The 23,900-nt window shown below is 40.6% G+C and overlaps 1 protein-coding gene across 1 annotated transcript in view; it reads right to left on the bottom strand.

Annotated features, from left to right (window-relative positions):
• Window positions 1-23,900, bottom strand: part of slc45a4a (solute carrier family 45 member 4a) — a 94,755-nt gene that overhangs the window by 9,874 nt on the left and 60,981 nt on the right. Inside the window, 8 exon segments of the mRNA XM_061966968.2 lie at window positions 471-632; window positions 702-982; window positions 1,920-2,387; window positions 4,550-4,566; window positions 5,827-6,011; window positions 6,085-6,275; window positions 6,349-6,528; window positions 8,256-8,444. Coding sequence (XP_061822952.1) covers window positions 471-632; window positions 702-982; window positions 1,920-2,387; window positions 4,550-4,566; window positions 5,827-6,011; window positions 6,085-6,275; window positions 6,349-6,528; window positions 8,256-8,444 — 1,673 coding nt within the window.

Here is a 23,900-nt window from a genome sequence, read left to right as displayed (position 1 = left end):
CTGATTAATTAAAAAAAATCCACATACGTCAAAATAAATAACTTCATCGTGAATACCAACATAAAACTCATAATTTTAATTTAAAAAGGCCTTTAATTAATTGTGATAATAGTAAATATAGTACCATCTAATTAATGTCTAATTATATGTAACTTATATTAGTTTAAATTAATTTATGTTTCAATTGCAATGTATTATTATTCATAAAAAATCTTATTACATTTTAAAATGAACTTATAACATGACATTAATAATCACATAATATATTATATTTATTTATAAATCAATGTAAAATAATAATAATAATAACAATAATAATAATAATTCGGGCACATTTGCCACACTTTTTCCTCAATTCTTGTACTGGATCATATTAGATTGTGCAGGTAAAAAAACACTTAATAACAAATTCCTTCCACTGTTTATCAGTAATGTTTGATATAAATGTGTGAAGCAGGGTCTGCCCTTACAGTGGGATCTCCGTGGTAGATGACTTGTCCCATGAAGTCTGTAAAGAAAACGGCCTCGGCTATGATGGAGAACCATGTGAGCAGGTGACAGGCGCACAGACGCAGGAGTTCCGGGGGCATCTTCAGCATGGAGAGCCACAGCAGACGCACGGTTGTCTCCACCTGACAAGATGGAGGTTTAGTCGCCATGATGACATGCAAGGTGCAACAGGAGAGGCGAGTCGTCCTCACCTCGCATTCCTCGCTCTCCGCGTCTCCGCTGGAGGAGTTGGTGTTGCCGCTGCGGTGCCGGTTGCGGTGCCGGTTGCGCTGCCGGTTACTGTGCCTGTGCCGCGCCACCACCTCGTACAGGTCGTTCATGCTGCGCGAAGGCTTGATGAGGAAGGCAGCGTTGGCCCGCTGGTAGCGGCGGCGACGGCCCACTCGGCCGTAGTAGGAGAAGGTGCAAGACGGCTGGCGGTAGAAGGTGTGGTGGTGGTGGGACAGCCGCATGGGGGCGCCTGTGCTGGCAGCTGCCACAAAAGACCAGAAATTATCTAATCGTGCAAACTGCTGACCAGCATTAATAGCAATAATGAGTTCATTGTAAGTGTAACATGCATGACGTTCACACCAACAGGAGCTTGGCAACATTTACAGCGTATACAGTGGTCATGATATTTCAAATGCAGCTGATACAGTGTTAAAAAATTGCATCAGGAGGTTGCCTACAGCCGTTAATGGCAATGTTTTTTTTCTACCAGCCGCTAATTAGAGATGCCGGCCGTTAATTGCTCTTGTAGACCACACATGCTGCAACTATAAGGGATATGGTGAATAATTGAATACAGGCATTAAATGCAGCATTATTATTAGGGATGTGAATTTTTGTTTCTCGAATTAATCGTGATTATTACTTATAACGATTCTTAATTGATAAAAAAAATTATCAAAAAAATTGAATAAAAAAAAAAAAATTGTATTATTATTTATTTTTTAATCTGTCTTGTCCAGACACTCAGACAAATCATATGGTTGATGTTAATGCCCATATCTCCTGTACAGATTTACTTAGAAAAGAGAAGCGTTGGATACTTCTCTTGTTGTCTTATTTGTATTTGACTTTATTAAATGTTTGGGAAGTATTTTAATAAACAAAAGCAGTTTTTTTAGTAATATAGAAATGTATCAAAGCTGTTATCTATTTTATGGAGGAATGTAGTTAATCATATAATTGGCACCCAATGTTATTAAAAAATTATGGATTTTGAATTGAGAATCGTTTTGAATCGAGATACGATACTTAATCGAATCATTACCCCCAAAAATTGAATCATGTGGTGCCCACAGATTCACAGCCATCATTTTTATACTCAATGTTTCATATGCTAATACACCATAAATACATAAATGGATGCTCTTTGTTGTATTACAGCATATCATAACATACGTTAAAATATATTAAACTACCTTTGACCATTCCGGCACGATGAGCTTGTCCTTTAGCGCTCAGCCCGTTAGCGCCACCTGTACTTGTCATGTCGACGCCTGCCAGCAAGCGACCATTCAAGGTGCGCTGCTCATTGAGTTGGTTGTTGAGCAATGCCTCCTGCCCCTCATCATTCTCCATTTCCTGTAAGAACGCCGATAGGCGGCAGATCCTAACACTTCCGCCTGAGGGGTGTTTTTGGTGGTTGCTGGTTTGGGGGCGGAGCAGGTCTTGGCTTCCTGCACTGCTACTACGTCGCACGCCAGCCAGACTGGGAGGAAGTGGCGGGGTGATGCAGTTGGCGCGCAGGAGGTGGGCGGGTACCGGGGGAGAGCTGTGATAGGGTGAGAGGCGGTCGGCAAATATGGACGGCTCGATGTGGCACAGGAATAAAGCCTCGGGGATGTCGCATTAAAGGACAAGTGACTCAACAGTTACAGCAGATGGCACTGTGGTGTTTATATTTAATACAGAGTTCTAAGTTAACACAGTGGAGCCTCGATTTACGATCACCTCATTAATAGATTTTTTTGGATTTACGAACCACAGACCAAATAAAAACACGTTCTGTTCTATAAACCTTGTCTCAATGTATGAACATGTCATACACCCATTGTGTGTTTTGCAGCGCAGCCATTTTGTGCCCGGCAGCATATCCATTGTGAGCGAGCTGATGGCTCTGTTGTCAGCTACTGTGCTATTTTGTGTTCTTTTGAAGTGTGTTTTTGCCTTTTTACATCGTTTTCCAAGTTTTGCTAGCTCAATATTAGTTCAAAGAAAGCAAATGGACAAGCGATGTGTGGTTTTAAACCTTCAGGAAGTACCAATAGCTTCTTTCCCCTCCCTTTTTTCTGCTGCACGCAAAGAAGATTAACCAACAAGGTAAATTGGAATTTATTTTGGATGGATGGATGGACTTTATTCATTCCACAGTGGAGAAATTATGTGGTTGCAGTACAAAAAGTCCATATAAACAAGAGAGAAACCTTACAGAACATTGAAAAGGATATTAAAAAGACATGCTGCCAATTTAGTGGTGCCATTTGTACATAAAGCTACAAAAGTAAAACACAACAAACAAACCAAAAATGAGCAATAAGTAATACATAGTGCGCACATACAATTGTACCATACACAAACAACAAAACCCACCATTTCAACACCTACATACACCGTGGTGGCCTTTGCAGTGCTCCACACCATCGCGGTGATGGGGGGGTTGCATGGCCAGAGACAGGAATAGACCCAAAAAAGCAACCAAGAGAGCCGACTACTTCCTAGGCTGCCCACTATCTCTTGGCCAAAGTGCGGTCTGCGTGGATGGATAAGCAAGAATCCGTCCAGGGAAACTGAAGTGTCCTATACATGTTTGTTCAGCCAGAGCTCCGTGAAGCTCGTCCATCTTGACAGGCAACGCAAGCTGTGCAGCCCCGTCTCTTCCTCTGCAGCCCCTACGGTCTCTGCATGAGGACTACAGTGTGGCCGAGAGCCAGCAGCTGGTCTCCGGTACAAACATGGCCATGGCCAAAAGGCTACCTCGAGGCAGACCCAAAAGTTCACAAAAAAGCAGCGCAGAAGTCACGAAAGTGCCACACCTTGTTGCGCAGTCCCGAACCAAAAGGCCAAAAACACATGAAGACAAGAGAGAAACATCAAGAACACTAAAAGAGGATACAGTGCATCCGGAAAGTATTCACAGCGCTTTACTTTTTACACATTTTGTTATGTGACAGCCTTTATCCAAAATAGAATACATTTATTTTTGTCCTCAAAATTCTACACACAATACCCCAAAATGACAATATGAAAAAGTTTTTTTTACAGCTTTTTGCAAATGTATTTAAAAAAATGTACAAGTATTCATAGCCTTTGCTCAATACTTAGTTGATGCACCTTTGGCAGCAAATACAGCCTCAAGTATTTTTTAGTATAATGCCACATGCTTGGTATACCTATCTTTTGGCAGTTTCGTCCATTCTTCTTTGCAGCATCTCTCTAGCTCAATCAGGTTGGATGAGAAGCGTCGGTACAGAGCCATTTTCAGATGTCTCCAGCGATGTTCTATCTGATGCAAGTCAGGGCTCTGGCTGGGCCACTCAAGGATATTTACAGAGTTGTCCTAAAGCCATCATTTGATAACTTGGCTTTGTGCTTAAGGTCGTAGTCCTGCTGTAAGATGAACCATCAACCCAGTCTGAGTTAAAGAGCGCTCAGGAGCAAGTTTTCATCCAGGATGTCTCTGCACATTGCTGCATTCAGCTTTCCCTCTATCTTGACTAGTCTCCCAGTTCCTGCAGCTGAAAAACGCCCCCACAGTATAATGCTGCCACCACCATGCTTCACTGTCGGGGTGGTATTGGCCTGGTGATAACCAGGCATCGGTCTCCTCCAAATATGATGCCTGGCATTCACGCCAAAGAGTTCAATCTTTGTCTCATCAGACCAGAGAAGTTTGTTTCTCATGGTCTAAGAGCCTTTCAGGTGCATTTTGGCAAACTCCAGGTGGGCTGCCATGTGCTTTTAACTAAAGAATGGTTTCCATCTGGCTACTACCATAAAGGTGGATTGCTGCAAAGATGGATGCCCCTCTGGAAGGCTCTCCTCTCTCCACAGAGTAATGCTGTAGATCTGACAGAGTGACCCTCGGGTTCTTGGTCAGTTTAGACAGCTGGCCAGCTTGAGTAAGAGTCCTGGTGTTTCCAAATGTCTTCCATTTAAGGATTACGGCGGCCACTGTGCTCATTGGAACCTTCAAGGCAGCAGATATTGTTATGTAAGCCTTCCCCAGATTTGTGCCTCGAGACAATCCTGTCTCAGAGGTCTACAGACAATACCTTTGACTTCATTTATTGTTTGTGCTGTGCCATGCACTGTTAAGTGTGGGACCTTATTTATAAGCAGGTGTGTGCCTTTTCAAATCATGTTCAACCAACTGAATTTACCACATGTGAATTACAATTAAGCTGTAGGAACATCTCAACGATGATCAGTCAAACATGATGCCCCTGAGCTAAAATTTGAGCTGTTAATACTTATTTAAATGTGATTTCTTAATTATTATTTTGTTTAATAAATGCGCAAATAATTAAAATAAAAACTATTTCATATTGTCATTATGGTGTACTGTGTGTAGAATTTTGTGGACAAACATTTATTTTTTTCCATTTTGGAATAGGGCTGCAACATTACAAAATGTGGTAAAGGTGAAGCGCTGTAAATACTTTACGGATGCACTGTACACAAGAACACAGAGCTCCTGCAACCAGTAGCCACTACAGCGGCGTCATCCCGGATTTTTTTTTTTTCATTCCTTATCAGACCAGACCTGGCTATCAAAGTTGAGAAGTTTTGTGATTTTAACTTGAGTATACCATAAGGCTTGTGACAGTGTGCGTGTTTCCACAGGGTTCAGTTCAGCTAGTTGTTGTTTTGGCTTTGTTACAAAATAGACATTTTATCTATCACCCCCTTGTTGTGTTTGTTTGATACACAGTAGTAAATAATGTGTTATATTGTGTTTACAGTGTACAAACTTTTACTAAAATATGGACTTTTGCGGAGGCTGGGACCCCTTATTCATATTTACATTGTTTCTTATGGAGAAATTTGCTTCAATTTACAAACTTTTCTATTCAAGAACTCTGTTCAAAAAACAATTACTTTGTAATTCGAGTTTCTGTTGTATGAGCCTATCTCAGGTGCATTCATAGTGTTGTTGTTTTGGAGCAATAGAGACATTTTTGCCTGACGGCTATTCCTGTTCACCCTTTATTGTGTGTGGCAGCAGAGCCTTCTGACACATGTTTCAATGAACTTATCATAATCTTTTTTTTTTCAATCACAAACTTTGCCTAACAAATAAACAACATCCAGTACATCAGTCAAAACTCACTTCTAACGAGCTCCACCTCCAGAAAGTCCATGTCCAAATCCCCGCGCTCGGACAGATCGTCTCTGTAGGCGTCATAAAGGTCAAAGCTGTCCATTGTGTCATCCTCCCCGATCATTTCCAGTTTAGGAACCAGAAGTCCCGTCCTGCCATCACCTAAAGGTTGAGGCTGGCTTGGACTCTCCTATAGGAGGAAGGCCACACGTGTCTTGTGTTGAGTTTAAGTCGCACAACAAACACAACAAGTCAGAAAGTACCTGGTCCAGCCTGTCATGTAAAGGTATGTACTGCTGCTCGTCAATGCTGAGCAGATGTAACACCACAGACACAGAGAAGAGAATGGCGGCAAAGACGAACAGAATCTGCTCCTGAGACTTGAAGATGTCTCCCAGGAAGGTGTTAGTCCAGTTGAGACCGCCCAGAGCGTAGCCCACCGCCCCACCGAGACCTGCCAAAAAAAATTTGATCAAATATCGGCTACAGATTTGTGTTGGTATTGTCGTATAATATGCTCTGCATACCTGCCGAGGCTGCATGGATGTTAAGTGCCATGTCCTGGTCTTCTGTGTCGGCCACGTCCAAAAGGTACGCTCTGATTGGTCCCTCCGTCGCATCGGCGCTGAAGTCCAACACCACCACTCCCAGCACGGTGAGGACTATTCCTATTGGTTGTTTCCCCGGCACATCCCCCAAAGACAGTCCTGACACAGGAGACAAGCAAATGTTGACATTTTCCCAATAAGTAGTATAAAGCTTATTTATCTACAACAATAGAAAATATGTTTTTCTCTCTCATAGCATCAATTTAAACTGAACATTACGGTATTTGTACAAATAATATAAAACTTGTGTACGCACTGTACGTGCAATATACAAATATATATATAAAAAGTTTATTTGATGCAAGTGTTTGTTTTTTTAGTGCTGTCAAATGATATTGCAACTGTCTCCTGACTTATCTTTGCACTGACTATGCATTGACCTGATCACTACCATCTGCGGTTAGGATAAAGGAAATAAATTGTGTGATTATTCTGCATTTACACGCAATTTTTTTTGTGATTAATTACAAGGTAATGCATTAAATTTGACAGCCTCCGTTTTTAAAAAATTACATAGAAATCAACAATTTTTTTCAATTACATTTTATTTTTAATGCATTAGAATTTGTTTAACGATCATATTCAGAAGATTTAACATTTGAAAAAAATGCGGTTTTAATTTTAATCTTTTCAATTTAAAATGTATAAAAAAAAGGTTTTTGTTAATGTAATCACTGTAACTACAAACTACTGGCCAGACAATAAGGTACTCCATCCATTTTCTACCGCTTGTCGCTTTTGGGGACACGGGGGGTGCTGGAGCCTATCTCAGGTGCATTCGGGCGGAAGGCGGGTACACCCTGCACAAGTCGCCACCTCATCGCAGGGCCAACACAGATAGACAGACAACATTCACACTCACAATCAAGGTACTATTCAAATGTAATTAGGTACAGTTACAATAAACACAAAAAAGTACTATTATACATCATATTTTATTGAAATATAGATTTTATTGACATGCTTGTGTTTGTTGGTAATTGTAATGTTTTTTTAAGCTACATCACATTTATTCATTCTTTTGTCATCGTCTTTCTTTCTATGATGTCTGTGGGTGTAAAAAAGGTTAGTGTGTGTGAGAAAGAAAAATATAACAGGCTGACATGGCAAGCTTTGTCATGCCTTTATTAATGTGTGTGTGTGTGTGTTACAATGGAAGTGCCACTACTCACTACCTAGCAGACAGGAAATGGCGCGTGGTTGGTTGAGAGGGGGAAGCAAGCAGGAAGTATTTTCTTGTGAACTGCTTGCTGCTGTGTTCCCATGTCAACACACACACACACACACACACACACACACACACACACACACACACACACACACACACACACACACACACACACACACACACACACACACACACACACACACACACACACACACACACACACACACACACACTCTCTCTCTCTCTCTCTCTCTCACATACACTAAACGTGCCAGCATCTCAGCAGGAGATATGAATGGGAAATAACAACACCGTAATGCACTAAAATCTTTGTTCAAATAATAATGGCAACCGAAACTACACTGAACCACAACGATCAATATTTGCGCATTGTCGGTCAAACTGTCAATCAATGACTTCGATCGGTGTGTGTATAACTTTGAAATAACCTCTCTGTGACGTAATAACAAGCCCAGAGCATAACCTCAGCCCTTTGCACGAGGACGCGGCCGTGCGATGGCGAGTTGCCTCCAAGGTAAAGTGTATTTCCACTTGTAGGGACAAAGTGGACAAAGTGCATGCTGGGTAAAGCAACCGCGTGCATACAGTTGTCCCGTCAGCCACTTTATTAGGCACAGAGTATGCTTTTTACAGGTACCTATTAGAGATCCGTTCAGGAAGAGCGCCACTCCGATCAGCGTTCCAATACACAGTGCCAAGATGAAGGGTCTCCGCCGGCCCCAGCGCAGCGAGCAGCGGTCGCTGGCTGAGCCGATCAGCGGCGTGAACATGAGGCCTAGAACAGGACTGAGGAACCAGGTCAGGCTGTTGTACTGTTCTGGAAGACCTGGATACAAGAAGGGACCATTTAGTGCCAAGATGCATCATGTCAGGAGTTACAATCAGCACAATACTGTACAATTTTTGTACACCTGAGCTATTTCAACCCCTAAACAAATCCGAAAAATTAACAAAGATATTTAATTATAATGAAAAAAGTGTCAGCTTGATTGTATCATAATTTCCATAAAACACACTTCAAGTACTATTATTTGCTTATTATTAGTTTTATTGGGCCCAAAAATAGGTTGTTTCTTCTAGGGTTGCGCGATATTGACAATAGAAAATAAATACATTTGGCCGACGATTGAGCTTTTAATACTATTTTCATACCCTAATATTGAATGTTGATGACACATTCTAGCTCTGTCCCGCAAATTGGACAACAACAAGCAAACAGCCGCGTAGTAAACCCAATGTAGCGTCCTCGCTGGCGAGCAGAGGTGGGTAGAGTAGCCAGAAATTGTACTCAAGTAAGAGTACTGTTACTTTAGAGTTTTATTACTCAAGTAAAAGTAAGGAGTAGTCACCCAAATATTTACTTGAGTAAAAGTAAAAAGTATGTTGTGAAAAAACTACTCAAGTACTGAGTAACTGATGAGTAACCGGTTCGTTTAAGGATGACGGCAACAAATAATGCACACAACCATAAAAATAGCAATGAACAAATTCAGAGCCAGGAATATCTCTTAAGGAACTAAAACAATAATATATACTAAATAATAATACATTAAAATAAAAATAAAAATTAAGGCAAATTGAGCCATAATAACTTAACAGCACCATAGGCTCAGTAGGCAGAGATTACAAAGGAAAATAACAAGTTAGCTTTTATGCAAACCATAAACTCTGATAGGTGTGGGCTGCACCTGAGAACACACTGTTCACTTCTGATTGGTATTTGTATGCATGCGTGAGTGTGTGTGCGACTGTGCGTGTGTGTGTGCGTGTGTGTGTCTGTCTGTCTGTCTATGAGGCTGCAGTGCGTTAGTAAATGTCCCCACACGATGTATATTTGACAGTGATTCATAGCAGGGAAGCTAACATCAGCCTACGGTGACTGCCAAAATATCTACTAACGTTACTTACAGCGATGTGCTTCCTCAAATTTGACGTTGAGTTCATGTAAGCTGAAATGTCCACTTGTTTGGGGAGACACATATGACAACACATTATATAACTGTTTTTTTGGTTGTCTGAAGCGTAAACATCGATTTTATGTGAAGCCAGGGGTGTTTGCGTTTGTTGTGGTCGCTGCCATTGTTGTAGTTGTTGTTTGCCACTGAAACTTTATGTGCAGTTAATCATGTGACCGCCTGGCTCTGTTTGATTGGTGAAACGGAGTCAAACGTCACCAGTGACTGCATTTGATTGGTGAAACGGAGTCAAACGTCACCAGTGACTGCATTTGATTGGTGAAACGCAGGCATGCGATAGATCCTACTTTGAAGATCTGTCTGACAAACCAAAACAAACAAAGCGTGCATTAACAGATCGATAAAAATCAGTAGCGAGTAGCGAGCTGAATGTAGATAAATTGAGCGGAGTAAAAGTAGCGTTTCTTCTCTATAAATATACTCAAGTAAAAGTAAAAGTATGTTGCATTAAAACTACTCTTAGAAGTACAATTTATCCCAAAAGTTACTCAAGTAGATGTAACGGAGTAAATGTAGCGCGTTACTACCCACCTCTGCTAATGTCCCTCCACAGTGAGAGTCATAAGTCCTCGCCTCATTGGCAGCAAATAAAGTAAATTTCATACAAGTACCATTATCACTGGAGGACGAGAAATAGCTTAATATGCTACCCTACACACCGTAAGAGGAAACAATAAGCTGTGCTAACCACTAAGCTAGAGCTCTTGAATGTAAACAGGGGTTGGCGGATCGATACAAATATTGTTAGTAATGATACCAAGTATAGTATCAGTATAAGGTCCATACTACAGTGAATAGATTTTAAAACATTTTAATCACAAAATTGCTTCTTTTGTTGTTGTTTCCAAACTCAGGAATGAAGTCCTTGGACAAACCAAAGGATTTAAATCAGAGCTAATAGTAATTTTTTTTGAGTTATTTTGCACAAAATATTGTATGTTATAAATTGGAATACTTTAAATATTTAATTGATATTGTTACACTGCCATCCTGTGTTTTTGTCTGATTTCAATTGTGATCAAACATTGAATCATTTATTGATCCTGAAAATTGTAAGTATCAGGATCAGCATTGGTAATACTTCCCCAGTAACTACTTGGTATTGGATCAATGCCCAAATTAGTAGTATCGCCCCCAAACTAATATAAAGTATCTAAAAATCCAAACATCATTTTAATAGAACAGTAGACAGAAACATGTTCCAGCAGACCAGTATATTACCAAGTATAAAAGAGGAACTGCACTTTTTTTTGGAATTTAGCCTATCGTTGACAATCATTATAAGAGACAAGTGTCAGGCTTGTCCCTGACAGTTTGGTTATGTTTTAGTTTTTCCTCTGTTTGTTTTATTTCCTGTCAGCGCTCTTATTTTGGTTCAGTTTCCTGCTTGTCTCCCTGAGCGCTGTTTCCCCTCAGCTGCGGCTGATTGGCACCTGGCCACACCTGGTGTCAGTCAGCCGGCTGCTATTTAGACCTGCCTTGCCCTCCAGTCAGTGCTGGAGTATTGTCGTTGTAGCTGCAAGTGTTATGATGTGGACTGTTTGCTGTTTCCTATTCCCTGTCTCCAGTTTGCCTGTTCCTGGTTCCTGGTTTGTGTTTTGCCTTATTTTGGACATTAAATCATGTTTTCCTGCACCAAGCCTGCCATCTCTGCATCTTGGGGTTCGTCACCAACACTGTGGCAACAAGAAGACAAACGTTTTCTTTCTTTCTTTGCATTCTAACTAGAGATGTCCGATAATGGCTTTTTTGCTGATATCCGATATTCCAACTCTTAATTACCGATTCCGATAACAACCAATACCGATGTATACAGTCGTGGAATTAACATATTATTATGCCTAATTTTGTTGTGATGCCCTGCTGGATGCATTAAACAATGTAACAAGGTTTTCCAAAATAAATCAACTCAAGTTATGGAAAAAAAATGCCAACATGGCACTGCCATATTTATAACTGAAGTCACAAAGTGCATTATTTTTTTTAACATGCCTTAAAACAGCAGCTTGGAATTTGGGACATGCTCTCCCTGAGAGAGCTTGAGGAGGTTGAGGTTGTGAATCCTCAATTGTCTAAAAATTGTCGTCTTTGTTGTTTGTTACCAAGTCTGCCATGATTAGAACACACACAAGCGTTTTGTATCCGGAAGTAAGAACACACATTGTTGCTGGAAGTCAAACAAGCGCTGCCATGGAAACAGAAATCAATGCGCGGAAGAAGTCAGACCTGGAATTGATTTAAATGATTAAAATACAGTAAATATTTGAAGTTTTTTATAGGGCTTTAAAGGCTACAAAGGGGACTCCCATTAGCTGCAGTTTTTTTTAAATCATCTTTAAAATCCTAGATTAATAGATAAGCAAAATTCCAAAAAAAGTGCAGTTCCCCTGCAATAATAGTTTAAAAAAACAAAAACAATACAACCGCAAAGTTGCTGCATACGTCAGCAGTCAAATTAGGAGCCTTTGTACCCGTTTTAAAATGGTTCTATTATTTACATACCAAATAATATTTTGTAATATATATTTATTTTACAATAAGTTGCAATACATCACGCAATATAGATTTTAGGCCATGATTTAGGCCAAATGTCGATGCTTCCCAAAAACAACATAATTTCCATGAAATACATTTTTTTATGGACTTCTTGCTCCTTCTTTTCATCTGAGATAGAACAATTAGTTATACAGTCTCAGATCTAAAACAAAACTCACATTGAATTGTCAGCTTTCCAAAAAATGCTGTAAAACATGACAGTCAAACCTGTTAATTGCAGCCAAATAAATTCCCCCGCAGAGAAAAAGTATTGTTATAAACCTTGTCTATTGCGAGCACTTACTTAGCATCCTAGAATAGTTTTTTTTAACACTGGCCACTAATATCAACATTTTCTGCAATAATACATAATGTTGATAGATGGAGCCTCAGTTGCTGTTATTATTATTATTATTTTTTTTTAGGATAAACTTGCTAAGTTGCTACCATATGAATTGTTTTCTCGTTATGAATCTTTTCTCTGATAATATTCAAGTTAATTAAATAACAGCAATTAATAAATTAATTAATTAGCTTGCGTTTATGTGAACCTACTAGACTTTCGCTTTGGATATTTGTTTTCACTTTAAACGATCAATCATCAATCTTTTAAACTATTTCTGCCTAAAATATCCATATCAGATATATCTATCCTGTTTGGGGCCTGGGGGTAAACCTTTAAGGCCACTCTCCAAAGATTGATGGAGACACACGTTTTCAATAGCAAGGCACCCATTGAGTAAACAGTAGAAAGTGTAAAAGTTTGTTGCATGCTTTGAGTGCAAAAAAGTAGTGTCACCTGTTAGAAAAATATGAAATATAGAAAATGGCCAGTAGTCCAAATTTGAAATCTTAGTAGAGGCTTGCATAATTTTAAAATTAATGTGCAATCAAAAAGAGCATTGGGACATTTTTGGTCTCTTTTTAGGGAGGTTTATCTCTTTCTTTTTTTCATTTCACAACCTCTAGCATGTGTCACCTTTATTCAGTCATCAAAGATAATAAAAAAAAAAATAACATTTTTTTTTTGCCACAATATATTCATTAGGATGATTTTGGCTAAACCTTTCTTCTGCTACTATGCTGAATGTGCACAATCATGCATGCTTTTCTTTTGTTGGGGTGCTGGATGGATGGGTTAACTAACTTTAATACATGAGCCATAGTACACAATATTATGAGAGTATAGCAAGAATATTGCAATGCAAAGCGTAAAGTGCAGTGGATTCACTATAGCAAGTGTCAGCCATGTCAACATTCACACTGTAATATACACAGGGTGTGCATGTGTGTTTGAAAAGGACTCGGTGTTCAGGTACCTCAGGTTCTTTGACTCACAAACATAAAAGGCTGTAATAACACTTAATGTCAAGCTTAGACTTGTATAATAGGAAGGGTGGGGCATTGTTTCATGTAGAATGTAACAGATGTAACAAACATTGGGTAACTACAACATGCTTGCAACAGTTTGCATAAAAAAATCAGGTGATACTGTTGCACTACAGTCTTGTAGATGGCGGTCAAAATCATTAAAATTCTCACCTTTGGCCTTAATATACAGTGAGTGGACGGTACCAACACTAAACTATTTAACTACAACTTTGTTGTGGTTATTATTCAGATTTGATTGCATTTTCATTGCATCAGAATCAGAATTAGAATCAGAAATCATTTATTAATCCCCGAGGGGAAATTAAAATTTTCAGCACAATCCCATTCAAGATCAGACACACATTACAGGGAGACAGAACAGGATCGCTGACGGGTCTCCCAACTTCCGGCGCCCATTACAAAAAAGCTGAGATACAGGTCTCTAAGCCTGGACCCCTGGAGAGGGGGTCCAGACTGAGGCCAAGGGAAAAAACAACTCATAGCCATAGCACACATCCCTCTTACACACATGTAAGAGAGTCAAACATCAAAGAAAACAAAGGACATTAAAGACATTATAAGAGTAGAGCTGATGCAACCAGCCACTTCTACACACAGCTTTGAATAAAAAGTAAAAGAAACATATACACTGTGGTGGCCTCTGCGGTGTTCCATGTATGAATGTTTATATTTTTATTATTTAGATTTGGTATCTTTTTGTATGTTCTTATTTGTGTCTTCTACCTTTTATTATTTAGATTTGGTTGCCTGTTTGTATGTTCTTATTTGTATCTTCTACCCTTTATCATTTAGATTGACCCTTTATTATTATGTATGTTCATATTTGTGTTTTCTACCTTTTACTCTCTAGATTTAGTATATTTTTGTATGCTCTTATTCGTGTGTCCTACTTTTATTATCTACATTTGATTGCTTTTATTTGATGCCTTTGGGTCGCATGTTTGCTGTCGTTGGACGTCAAGAAGCAGCGTGCAGGTAAGATGCAGATTTATTTTAAGTAGGCAAACGGCGAAAATCTAACAAGCATATCGCTGGGAACATACAACATGCTCGAGGCTAGCTTTAACTTAGCAAAGCCATGCAGAAAGTCTTTAGCGTTAACGGTGAGGCAGGTATATATAACTCTCTGATTAGTGATCAGAGAGTTATTGTGGTGCACGTCCTGACCACTAACCAGAGGCAGGTGCAAATAATTAGTGTCCAGAGGCAACAAAGGGAGCATAAGAACAGAAATTACACTAAACTAAGGAGATATGACCAAACTAAACATCACAAATATGACCCGGGCAACGGGCTATGACGTTATGTATGTTTTTATTTGTTTATTTAGTTTATTTTATACCCCAAGTTTTGATCATTTCAGTTATTTATATGCACTTTTTAAAACTTTTCGACTCCTTTCACTCCCTTTCAGCACGTTTGTCAGCGCTTGTCGTTTTTAAAAGGGCAATACAAATAAAGTTGGCGTTAGCGTGATGTTGCACTAATGCACGTATCCAGAGGTGGGTAGTAACGCGCTACATTTACTCCGTTACATCTACTTGAGTAACTTTTGGGATAAATTGTACTTCTAAGAGTAGTTTTAATGCAACATACTTTTACTTTTGTATATTTATAGAGAAGAAACACTACTTTTACTCCGCTCCATTTATCTACATTTAGCTCGCTACTCGCTACTGATTTTTATCGATCTGTTAATACACGTTTTGTTTGTTTTGGTTTGTCAGACAGACCTTCAAAGTAGGATCTATCGCATGCCTGCGTTTCACCAATCAAATACAGTCACTGGTGACGTTTGACTCCGTTTCACCAATCAAATGCAGTCACTGGTGACGTTTGACTGCGTTTCACCAATCAAACAGAGCCAGGCGGTCACATGATTAACAAGCTTAAGCTTACATGAACTCAACGTCAAATTTGAGGAAGCACATCGCGGTAAGTAACGTTAGTAGATATTTTGGCTGTCACCGTAAGCTGATGTTAGCTTCCCTGCTATGAATCACTGTCAAATGTACATCGTGTGGGGACATTTATTAACGCACTGCAGCCTCATGGACACACACGCACACTCGCACGCACACACTCACACGCACAGTCGCACACACACTCACGCATGCATAGAAACACCAATCAGAAATGCACAGTGTGTTCCCAGGTCATACTTGCCAACCTTGAGACCTCTTGAATTTCAGTGTTCATTTATTTACACTTATACACACATATAACACTCCTCTCTAATACTTGCCGTAGTTTTGAAGCAATGCATGCTTGGAATCCGGATGTTGTGTGTCAGTGTATTAACGTGCCGGCTGGAATAAACACACGCTGAGCAATAGCTCCGTGCCTGCCTACTTTATGGGTTGTTGTGTGTGCAGTTGCGCACTGAGCTCCAAAAGCCTTAGATGTTATAACGTGACTGGGCTGGCACGCTGTTTATATGGAGAAAAAGTGGACGTGATGACAGGCTGTCCTCACTCAGGTCCGGCCGGAAATTGGGAGAAATTCGGGAGAATGGTTGTCCCGGGAGATTTTCGGGAGAGGCACTGAAATTCGGGAGTCTACCGAAAAATTCGGGAGGGTTGGCAAGTATGTCTCAGGTGCACCGTGCAGCCCACACCTATCAGTTTATGGTTTGCGTAAAGGCTAACTTGTTATTTTCCTTTGTAATCTCTGCCTACTGAGCCTATGGTGCTGTTAAGTTACTGTGGCTCAATTTGCCTTGATTTTTTTTATGTTAATGTATTATTATTTAATATATATTATTGTTTTAGTTGCTTAAGAGATATTCCTGGCTCTGAATTTGCTCAATGCTAGTTTTATGTTTTTGTGCATTATTTGTTGCCGTCATCATTAAACAAACAGGTTACTCATCAGTTACTCAGTACTTGAGTAGTTTTTTCACAACATACTTTTTACTTTTACTCAAGTAAATATTTGGGTGACTACTCCTTACTTTTACTTGAGTAATAAATCTCTAAAGTAACAGTACTCTTACTTGAGTACAATTTCTGGCTACTCTACCCACCTCTGCACGTATCTCATTTCTACCAGGATTCCAGGAAAACAAGCCAATTGTGAAACTATAAGCCATTTTCTGCAAATTGCTGAAGTCCTCATATGCAGCAGCAGCAGCACAGGAATGCCTTGTCAGCACTGAGCCCTCACTCCGACGTACATTTAAAGACCATCTTCCTGTTCTTGCGCCTGTGTGCAACTCTATTTTGCTCACAAAAGAGAGAAAAAGAGTCATAAACAGGGGTTGAACCCTGTCACCGTGGCAACCAGGTCTTGGGAACCCCATCGCCACGCAGACTCCATCATCCTCTGCTTCCTGGCCGCTGCCAGGAAAGGAAACATTTTCTCAGACACACACACACTTTTGTCAAACATAGCATTATTATTACAAAAGGCAGGATTTTTGATCAAGCTCCTTATTTGCATTGTGCAAGTGTGTATAATAAAGTGACATAAATCACCAGCAAACAAACATACAACGCTGCATAACAACAGGCATAGCAAACTTCTCGCTGTTCCCACACACACTTGTTCCCACACTTGTAGGTGCACACACAAAAACTAAACAATACTGAGAGAATTTGCACAGCAGGAAGTTTTTTAGTGAAAGAAAAGGAGAAAGGGAAAAAGTTGGGGGTCAAAGAGGTGGACGACGAGGAAAAAAAAGAATAGAGAATGTTCCTTCTCCAAGATGGATGGTGGAAACCTAACAATTTCATCAAAGCTCTCGTTTTACTGTACACAATATTCTGGAGGGGTTGCAATATAAGAGCAATTGTATGCGTCACACCATTGCTCAAAGAGCTGCCATGTTGCTTCAGCACGAGGAAGCGCAACAAAAGAGGAGCAGAACTTCCATCTTGCAACAGCAACAGCAACAGTCAGGTCCTTGTTGTCAGAAGACCCTAAACAAGGCTCACTTTCTACACTCCAACCCCAGGGTGTGCCACACAATGAAGCTCACCACCATGTCTGTATGTGTGTGTTCTTCTAGCAAAACGGTGAGGTGCAATAAAAGCGTAGTGATGATTGTATACACTAGAAGTAAAACCAATTGGATGGACTGACCTTCTCATTGATTAACATGAGCTTCAGAAAACAACAAATTTTTTCTTTTCTACTTAGCGCCACCATGCCCTCATAATGGCCATTCATATCCTGCAATAGAGTGAGAAAGCGCATTAAAAACAGAGTGAAAAGAGCTTGAGGGTCAAGAGGGAAAAGGATGGCTTGAGGAAGAGACACAAAGTTGTCTCAGGTGGCACAATAATACTGTACATTATTAATCTCAATACTCCATTATTGGTGGCTTTGGAGGGGTTCATGCCAACACTGACACGCTTTACAACATCAAAAAACATTGCCAGTCAAACTGCTGCTACTGCTAGCTAGCACCTTTGTGTAAACGGCCAGCAGCCAATCCGACATCTTGTCAGCTGGCTTACATAAGAACAGCTAAGAACCCGCAGAAAGGAACCTGAGGACGGCCCCGACAGCAAACATCCTGTACAGTACTCAGGAGAACTGAAAACGACGGCGGAGGGCAGGCAGGGCCTATGATGCACAGGAAGTCCCTGCCATTGCGCGTCGCAGTCATCAGTGAAGTCCATCAAAAAGCGATCATTGTTACGTAACGGCTCGTGCAGTAGATCAGTAAGGACTCGTCATCATCAACATGCGTTCAGGTGACTCATTTATATTTTATACTACCCAGGGTGCACCAGCCTGGTAGCAGCGTCATGATTAAAGGATCTATATGAATAATTCATCCATCCATCTATATTTACACACACGGATGGAAATGACATTACTGGCGCCCCCTACGGGTTGTGGGGATGATATCCTCAATTGCAAACAAGTAGTTGGTAAGTCAGAAGTTTTGTTCAATGTTTTTCCAACCGATCTTGCTCAAATCCTACACATAAGTACTTGTTTTATCCTGATTTGGATAACAACCCTAACGTTACAGTCGATATTTTGCTTTGATAGTAACAGCATATTGTGGTGTATTTATCAGAAAACAATAACCTTGGTGTGCCACAAGGTTCAATCCTGGGCCCGCTATTATTAAATACATCAATGAGCTAACACAAATGTATCCATCTAATATACATTGCTCGGTGTACGCAGACAATGCGTATGTATTGTATGTCTGTATGCCCATTCTAAGAATAAGCAGCAAACTGCACTGCACCTATCAGCTGCTACGTCCGAGTTATTGAGTTGGCTGCAACGCTCCCATTTACATCAATCAATCAATCAATCTTTATTTATATAGCCCTAAATCACAAGTGTCTCAAAGGGCTGCACAAGCCACAACGACATCCTCGGTACAAAGCCCACATACGGGCAAGGAAAAACTCACCCCAGTGGGACGTCGATGTGAATGACTATGAGAAACCTTGGAGAGGACCGCATATGTGGGTAACCCCCCCCCTCTAGGGGAGACCGAAAGCAATGGATGTCGAGTGGGTCTGACATAATATTGTGAGAGTCCAGTCCATAGTGGATCCAACATAATAGTAAGAGTCCAGTCCATAGTGGGGCCAGCAGGACACCATCCCGAGCGGAGACGGGTCAGCAGCGTAGAGATGTTCCCAGCCGATGCACAGGCGAGCGGTCCACCCCGGGTCCCGACTCTGGACAGCCAGCACTTCATCCATGGCCACCGGACCTGTGCCCCCCCCCCTCAAGGAAAAGGGGAGCAGAGGAGAAAAGAAAAGAAACGGCAGATCAACTGGTCCAACAGGGGGGCTATTTAAAGGCTAGAGTATACAAATGAGTTTTAAGATGGGACTTAAATGCTTCTACTGAGGTAGCATCTCTAATTGTTACCGGGAGGGCATTCCATAGTACTGGAGCCCGAATAGAAAACGCTCTATAGCCCGCAGACTTTTTTTGGGCTCTGGGAATCACTAATAAGCCGGAGTTCTTTGAACGCAGATTTCTTGCCGGGACATATGGTACAATACAATCGACAAGATAGGACGGAGCTAGACCGTGTAGTATTTTATACGTAAGTAGTAAAACCTTAAAGTCACTTCTTAAGTGCACAGGAAGCCAGTGCAGGTGAGCCAGTATAGGCGTAATATGATCAAACTTTCTTGTTCTTGTCAAAAGTCTAGCAGCCGCATTTTGTACCAACTGTAATTTTTTAATGCTAGACATAGGGAGACCCGAAAATAATACGTTACAGTAGTCGAGACGAGACGTAACGAACGCATGAATAATGATCTCAGCGTCGCTAGTGGATAAAATAGAACGAATTTTAGCGATATTACGGAGATGAAAGAAGGCCGTTTTAGTAACACTCTTAATGTGTGATTCAAACGAGAGAGTTGGGTCGAAGATAATACCCAGATTCTTTACTGATTCGCCTTGTGTAATTGTTTGGTTGTCAAATGTTAAGGTGGTATTATTAAATAAATGTCGGTGTTTAGCAGGACCGATAATCAGCATTTCCGTTTTCTTGGCATTGAGTTGCAAGAAGTTAGCGGACATCCAATGTTTAATTTCATTAAGACACGCCTCCAGCTGACTACAATCCGGCGTGTTGGTCAGCCTTAGGGGCATGTAGAGTTGGGTGTCATCAGCATAGCAATGAAAGCTAACACCGTATTTGCGTATGATGTCGCCTAGCGGCAGCATGTAAATACTAAAGAGTGCAGGGCCAAGAACCGAACCCTGAGGAACTCCGCACGTTACCTTAACATAGTCAGAGGTCACATTATTATGGGAGACGCATTGCATCCTGTCAGTAAGATAAGAGTTAAACCACGACAAGGCTAAGTCTGACATACCAATACGTGTTTTGATACGCTCTAATAAAATATTATGATCGACGGTATCGAAAGCAGCGCTAAGATCAAGAAGCAGCAACATAGATGACGCATCAGAATCCATCGTCAGCAGTAGATCATTAGTCATTTTTGCGAGGGCTGTCTCCGTAGAGTGATTTGCCCTGAAACCGGATTGAAAAGGTTCACAGAGATTGTTAGACACTAAGTGTTCATTTAGCTGCTGTGCGACAATTTTTTCGAGGATTTTCGAAATAAAGGGAAGGTGGGACACCGGTCGGTAGTTTACCATGAGGTCAGGATCAAGGTTAGGTCTTTTGAGCAGAGGATGAATAACCGCTTTCTTGAATGCTAGGGGAACAGTGCCAGAGGAAAGTGATAAGTTTATAATATTTAGCACTGATGGACCTAATAATACAAAAAGCTCCTTGATAAGTTTCCCAGGAAGTGGGTCAAGTAAACATGTTGTTTGTTTTATCCCACCTACACGCTGTAATAGTTCCTCTAATGTTATTTCATCAAAAAGAGAGAGACTATTTTGTATTGCAGTATCCGTCGTAGATACAGTTGTATCTGTGTTCATAGAACCCAGTTGTAGCTGGGATGCGTTGTCTTTAATCTCCTTTTTAATGAGTTCAATTTTCTTATTAAAGAAATTCATAAAGTCATCTGCCGAGTGGGTGGAGCTATTGGGAGGAGTCCCTTGTTGGGTTAGCGATGCTACTGTACTAAACAAAAATTTAGGGTCGTTTTTGTTGAGGCGGATGAGATTTGAGTAATATTTAGCTTTAGCTAAGGTAAGCATGCGTTTATACGATATTAAACTATCACTCCATGCTTGATGGAAAACCTCAAGCTTGGTCGCGCGCCATTTGCGTTCCAACTTTCTACATGATAATTTATGAGCTCTGGTTTCCTCTGTAAACCATGGGGTGCGCCTTTTAGGGGCCCTTTTTTGTTTTAGCGGTGCTATACTATCAATGGTTTTGCGCAGGGCATTGTCAAAGTTGTTAGTGAGGTTATCAATAGAGCCGACATAATTTGGGAATGGTGCCATTACCGAAGGCAGTAGGTCAGCAAGAGTCATCGTTGTGGCGGCATTAATGTTGCGGCTGCTATAGCAGTTATTATTATTATTAGTTTGTTGACAATGAGTCAGAACTTCGAATTTTATAAGGTAATGATCGGACATTACTTTAGTACACGGGAGTACCATAACTTTGGAGGTGGTGACACCCCTGACCAGCACTAGATCTATCGTATTTCCGTTGCGATGCGTAGGTTCATTTATTATTTGTGTAAGACCACAGCTATCAATTATAGTCTGGAGCGCCACGCACTGAGGGTCCGATGGGGTATTCATATGGATATTAAAGTCCCCCATTATGATTATATTGTCTGCGTGCGTCACTAGATCAGCAACGAACTCTGAGAATTCATTAATAAAGTCCGAGTAGGGCCCTGGGGGGCGGTAGATAAAAGCCATATCGAGAGGCAGCGGTGCGACAGACCTCATAGTAAGCACCTCAAACGATTTGTATTTATTATTTAGGTTAGGGGTAAGGTTAAAGTTTTCATTGTATATTAATGCGACCCCCCCACCCCTTTTAAGGGGACGGGCAATATGCGCATTCGTATAGTTAGGAGGAGATGCCTCATTTAGCGCAAAAAATTCGTCTGGTTTGAGCCAGGTTTCGCTAAGACCAATGACGTTAAGATTGTTGTCTCTAATGACCTCATTAACTAATAACGTTTTGGGAGACAATGATCTTATGTTTAAAAAGCCCATATTATAAGTATTGGGCTGTTTTGACGAGTTTTTGTTTAAATTATCCGTAGTAGAAATATTAATAATGTTGCGTTTATTATACGTAGTGCACTTTAAATAGTTTCGACCATATCTAGGAATTGATACGACGGGAATTTTCAGATTGTTTGCTTGATGCTGCGATCGACTAAACGCATCATGATTTGCCACCTCAGTAGAATGCATATCTACCCCGGACACATTCACAACAGAAAACACATTATGTGAGTTGTGTGTTATTCTAAGAAAATTGCTATGCGTACAGGAATTATCCAGCCTGGCGCTGGCTAGTTCTAGCTTAACTGACTCCTCACCCGGACTAGCAGGCTCTGTAATTGCCTGTGACCGGGCTTGCTCTAGTGTAGTTAGTCAAATGTGACTTAAACAGTAGTCTATATTCTTAGACAGGATGATGGCGCCTTCCTGGTTAGGGTGAAGGCCGTCCCTCATCAGCAAGCCTGGTTTGCCCCAGAAAGAGGGCCAATTATCAATAAACGTTAGTCCCTGTTGTCTACAGAAGCTAGCCAGCCACTTGTTAAGCGAGACTAATCTGCTATATCTCTCATCATTGCCTCTCGCAGGCAGGGGGCCAGAGACAATTACTCGATGCCTGGACATCTTTCTAGCGAGATCACAAGTCCTGGCTATGTTTCTCTTTGTAATCTCTGACTGTCTCATTCTAGTGTCATTGGAGCCAACGTGTACAACTATATTCGCATAACTAGTGGTGCGATTAGCCTGTCGTACGTGTTTACTAGGCCTGTTGCGAGTTAGCTCCCTAAGATTAGCCTCTATGTCAGGTGCTCGGGCCCCCGGGATGCACTTAATTGTGGCTGGTTTGCTAAGCTTTATGTTTCGGGTGATGGAGTCACATCTTAATGTTTCCATGTGAGTGTCTTATGTTCTTCTGCAAAAAAAATATTGATGCAAGGGCTGTCAAAATTAACAAGTTAACTCGCGATTAATCACAAAAAATGATTGCATTAAACATGAACACACACAACATGGAATTTATTTTGACCGTACAAGTTCTTTTACCTTAACCGCTATAAGGTCAGTGATGAGATCTATGTATGTCAGTACAAAAATGAGTGAGGAGACTGACTGGTGTGCTTGCTGGCAAAATTCACTTCCAAATACAGCCTGAAAGAACTTTATATAAAAGTTTTACCATGTTTTGTGCAGATAAATTGATACGCATTCAAGTAAAATGTTTAAAAATGTGCCTGGATGACATTCTGACAATAACATGGCATTTGTGTACAAATATTGGGGTCTTCTCTTAAAACAACTGACATGTTCAATATACAAGCGAGTAATCACCTGTGATTAATCATGATTATTCAAATTCCAAAATGTGATACATCTGATTAAATAAACAATTTGACCGCCCTAAATGATATTGATCCAAATGTATTTGTACTTGGAATCATTTTAAGGAATGATTTTAAGTGTTTAGCAGTTGTGCTAGATTAACAGTTATCATTTAAGCAGCATGTTGAAAAAACTGAGTAAAATAAAATTTAACATATCAACTTAATGACCTCGCACAGGCGTTCCCAAACCTTTTGACTCTTGGAACATATTTGGTTAAAAGAATTTGGCCCGGGGCTGAGCTATATTTGTGTTTGTTTGTGAGGGCTCTGTTAAGGGCTACGCCAGGGCTGCCCTATGTCACCAATTCTGTTTACAACTTTTATGGAAATAATTTTAGGTGCAGTCAGGGTGTTTAGGGGTTTGGTTTGGTGGTTGCAGGATTA

The sequence above is a fragment of the Nerophis lumbriciformis genome, linkage group LG11, assembly GCF_033978685.3.
Source record: "Nerophis lumbriciformis linkage group LG11, RoL_Nlum_v2.1, whole genome shotgun sequence".
Classification (NCBI taxonomy): domain Eukaryota; kingdom Metazoa; phylum Chordata; class Actinopteri; order Syngnathiformes; family Syngnathidae; genus Nerophis; species Nerophis lumbriciformis.
This window is presented reverse-complemented; position numbering and strand designations above follow the sequence as displayed.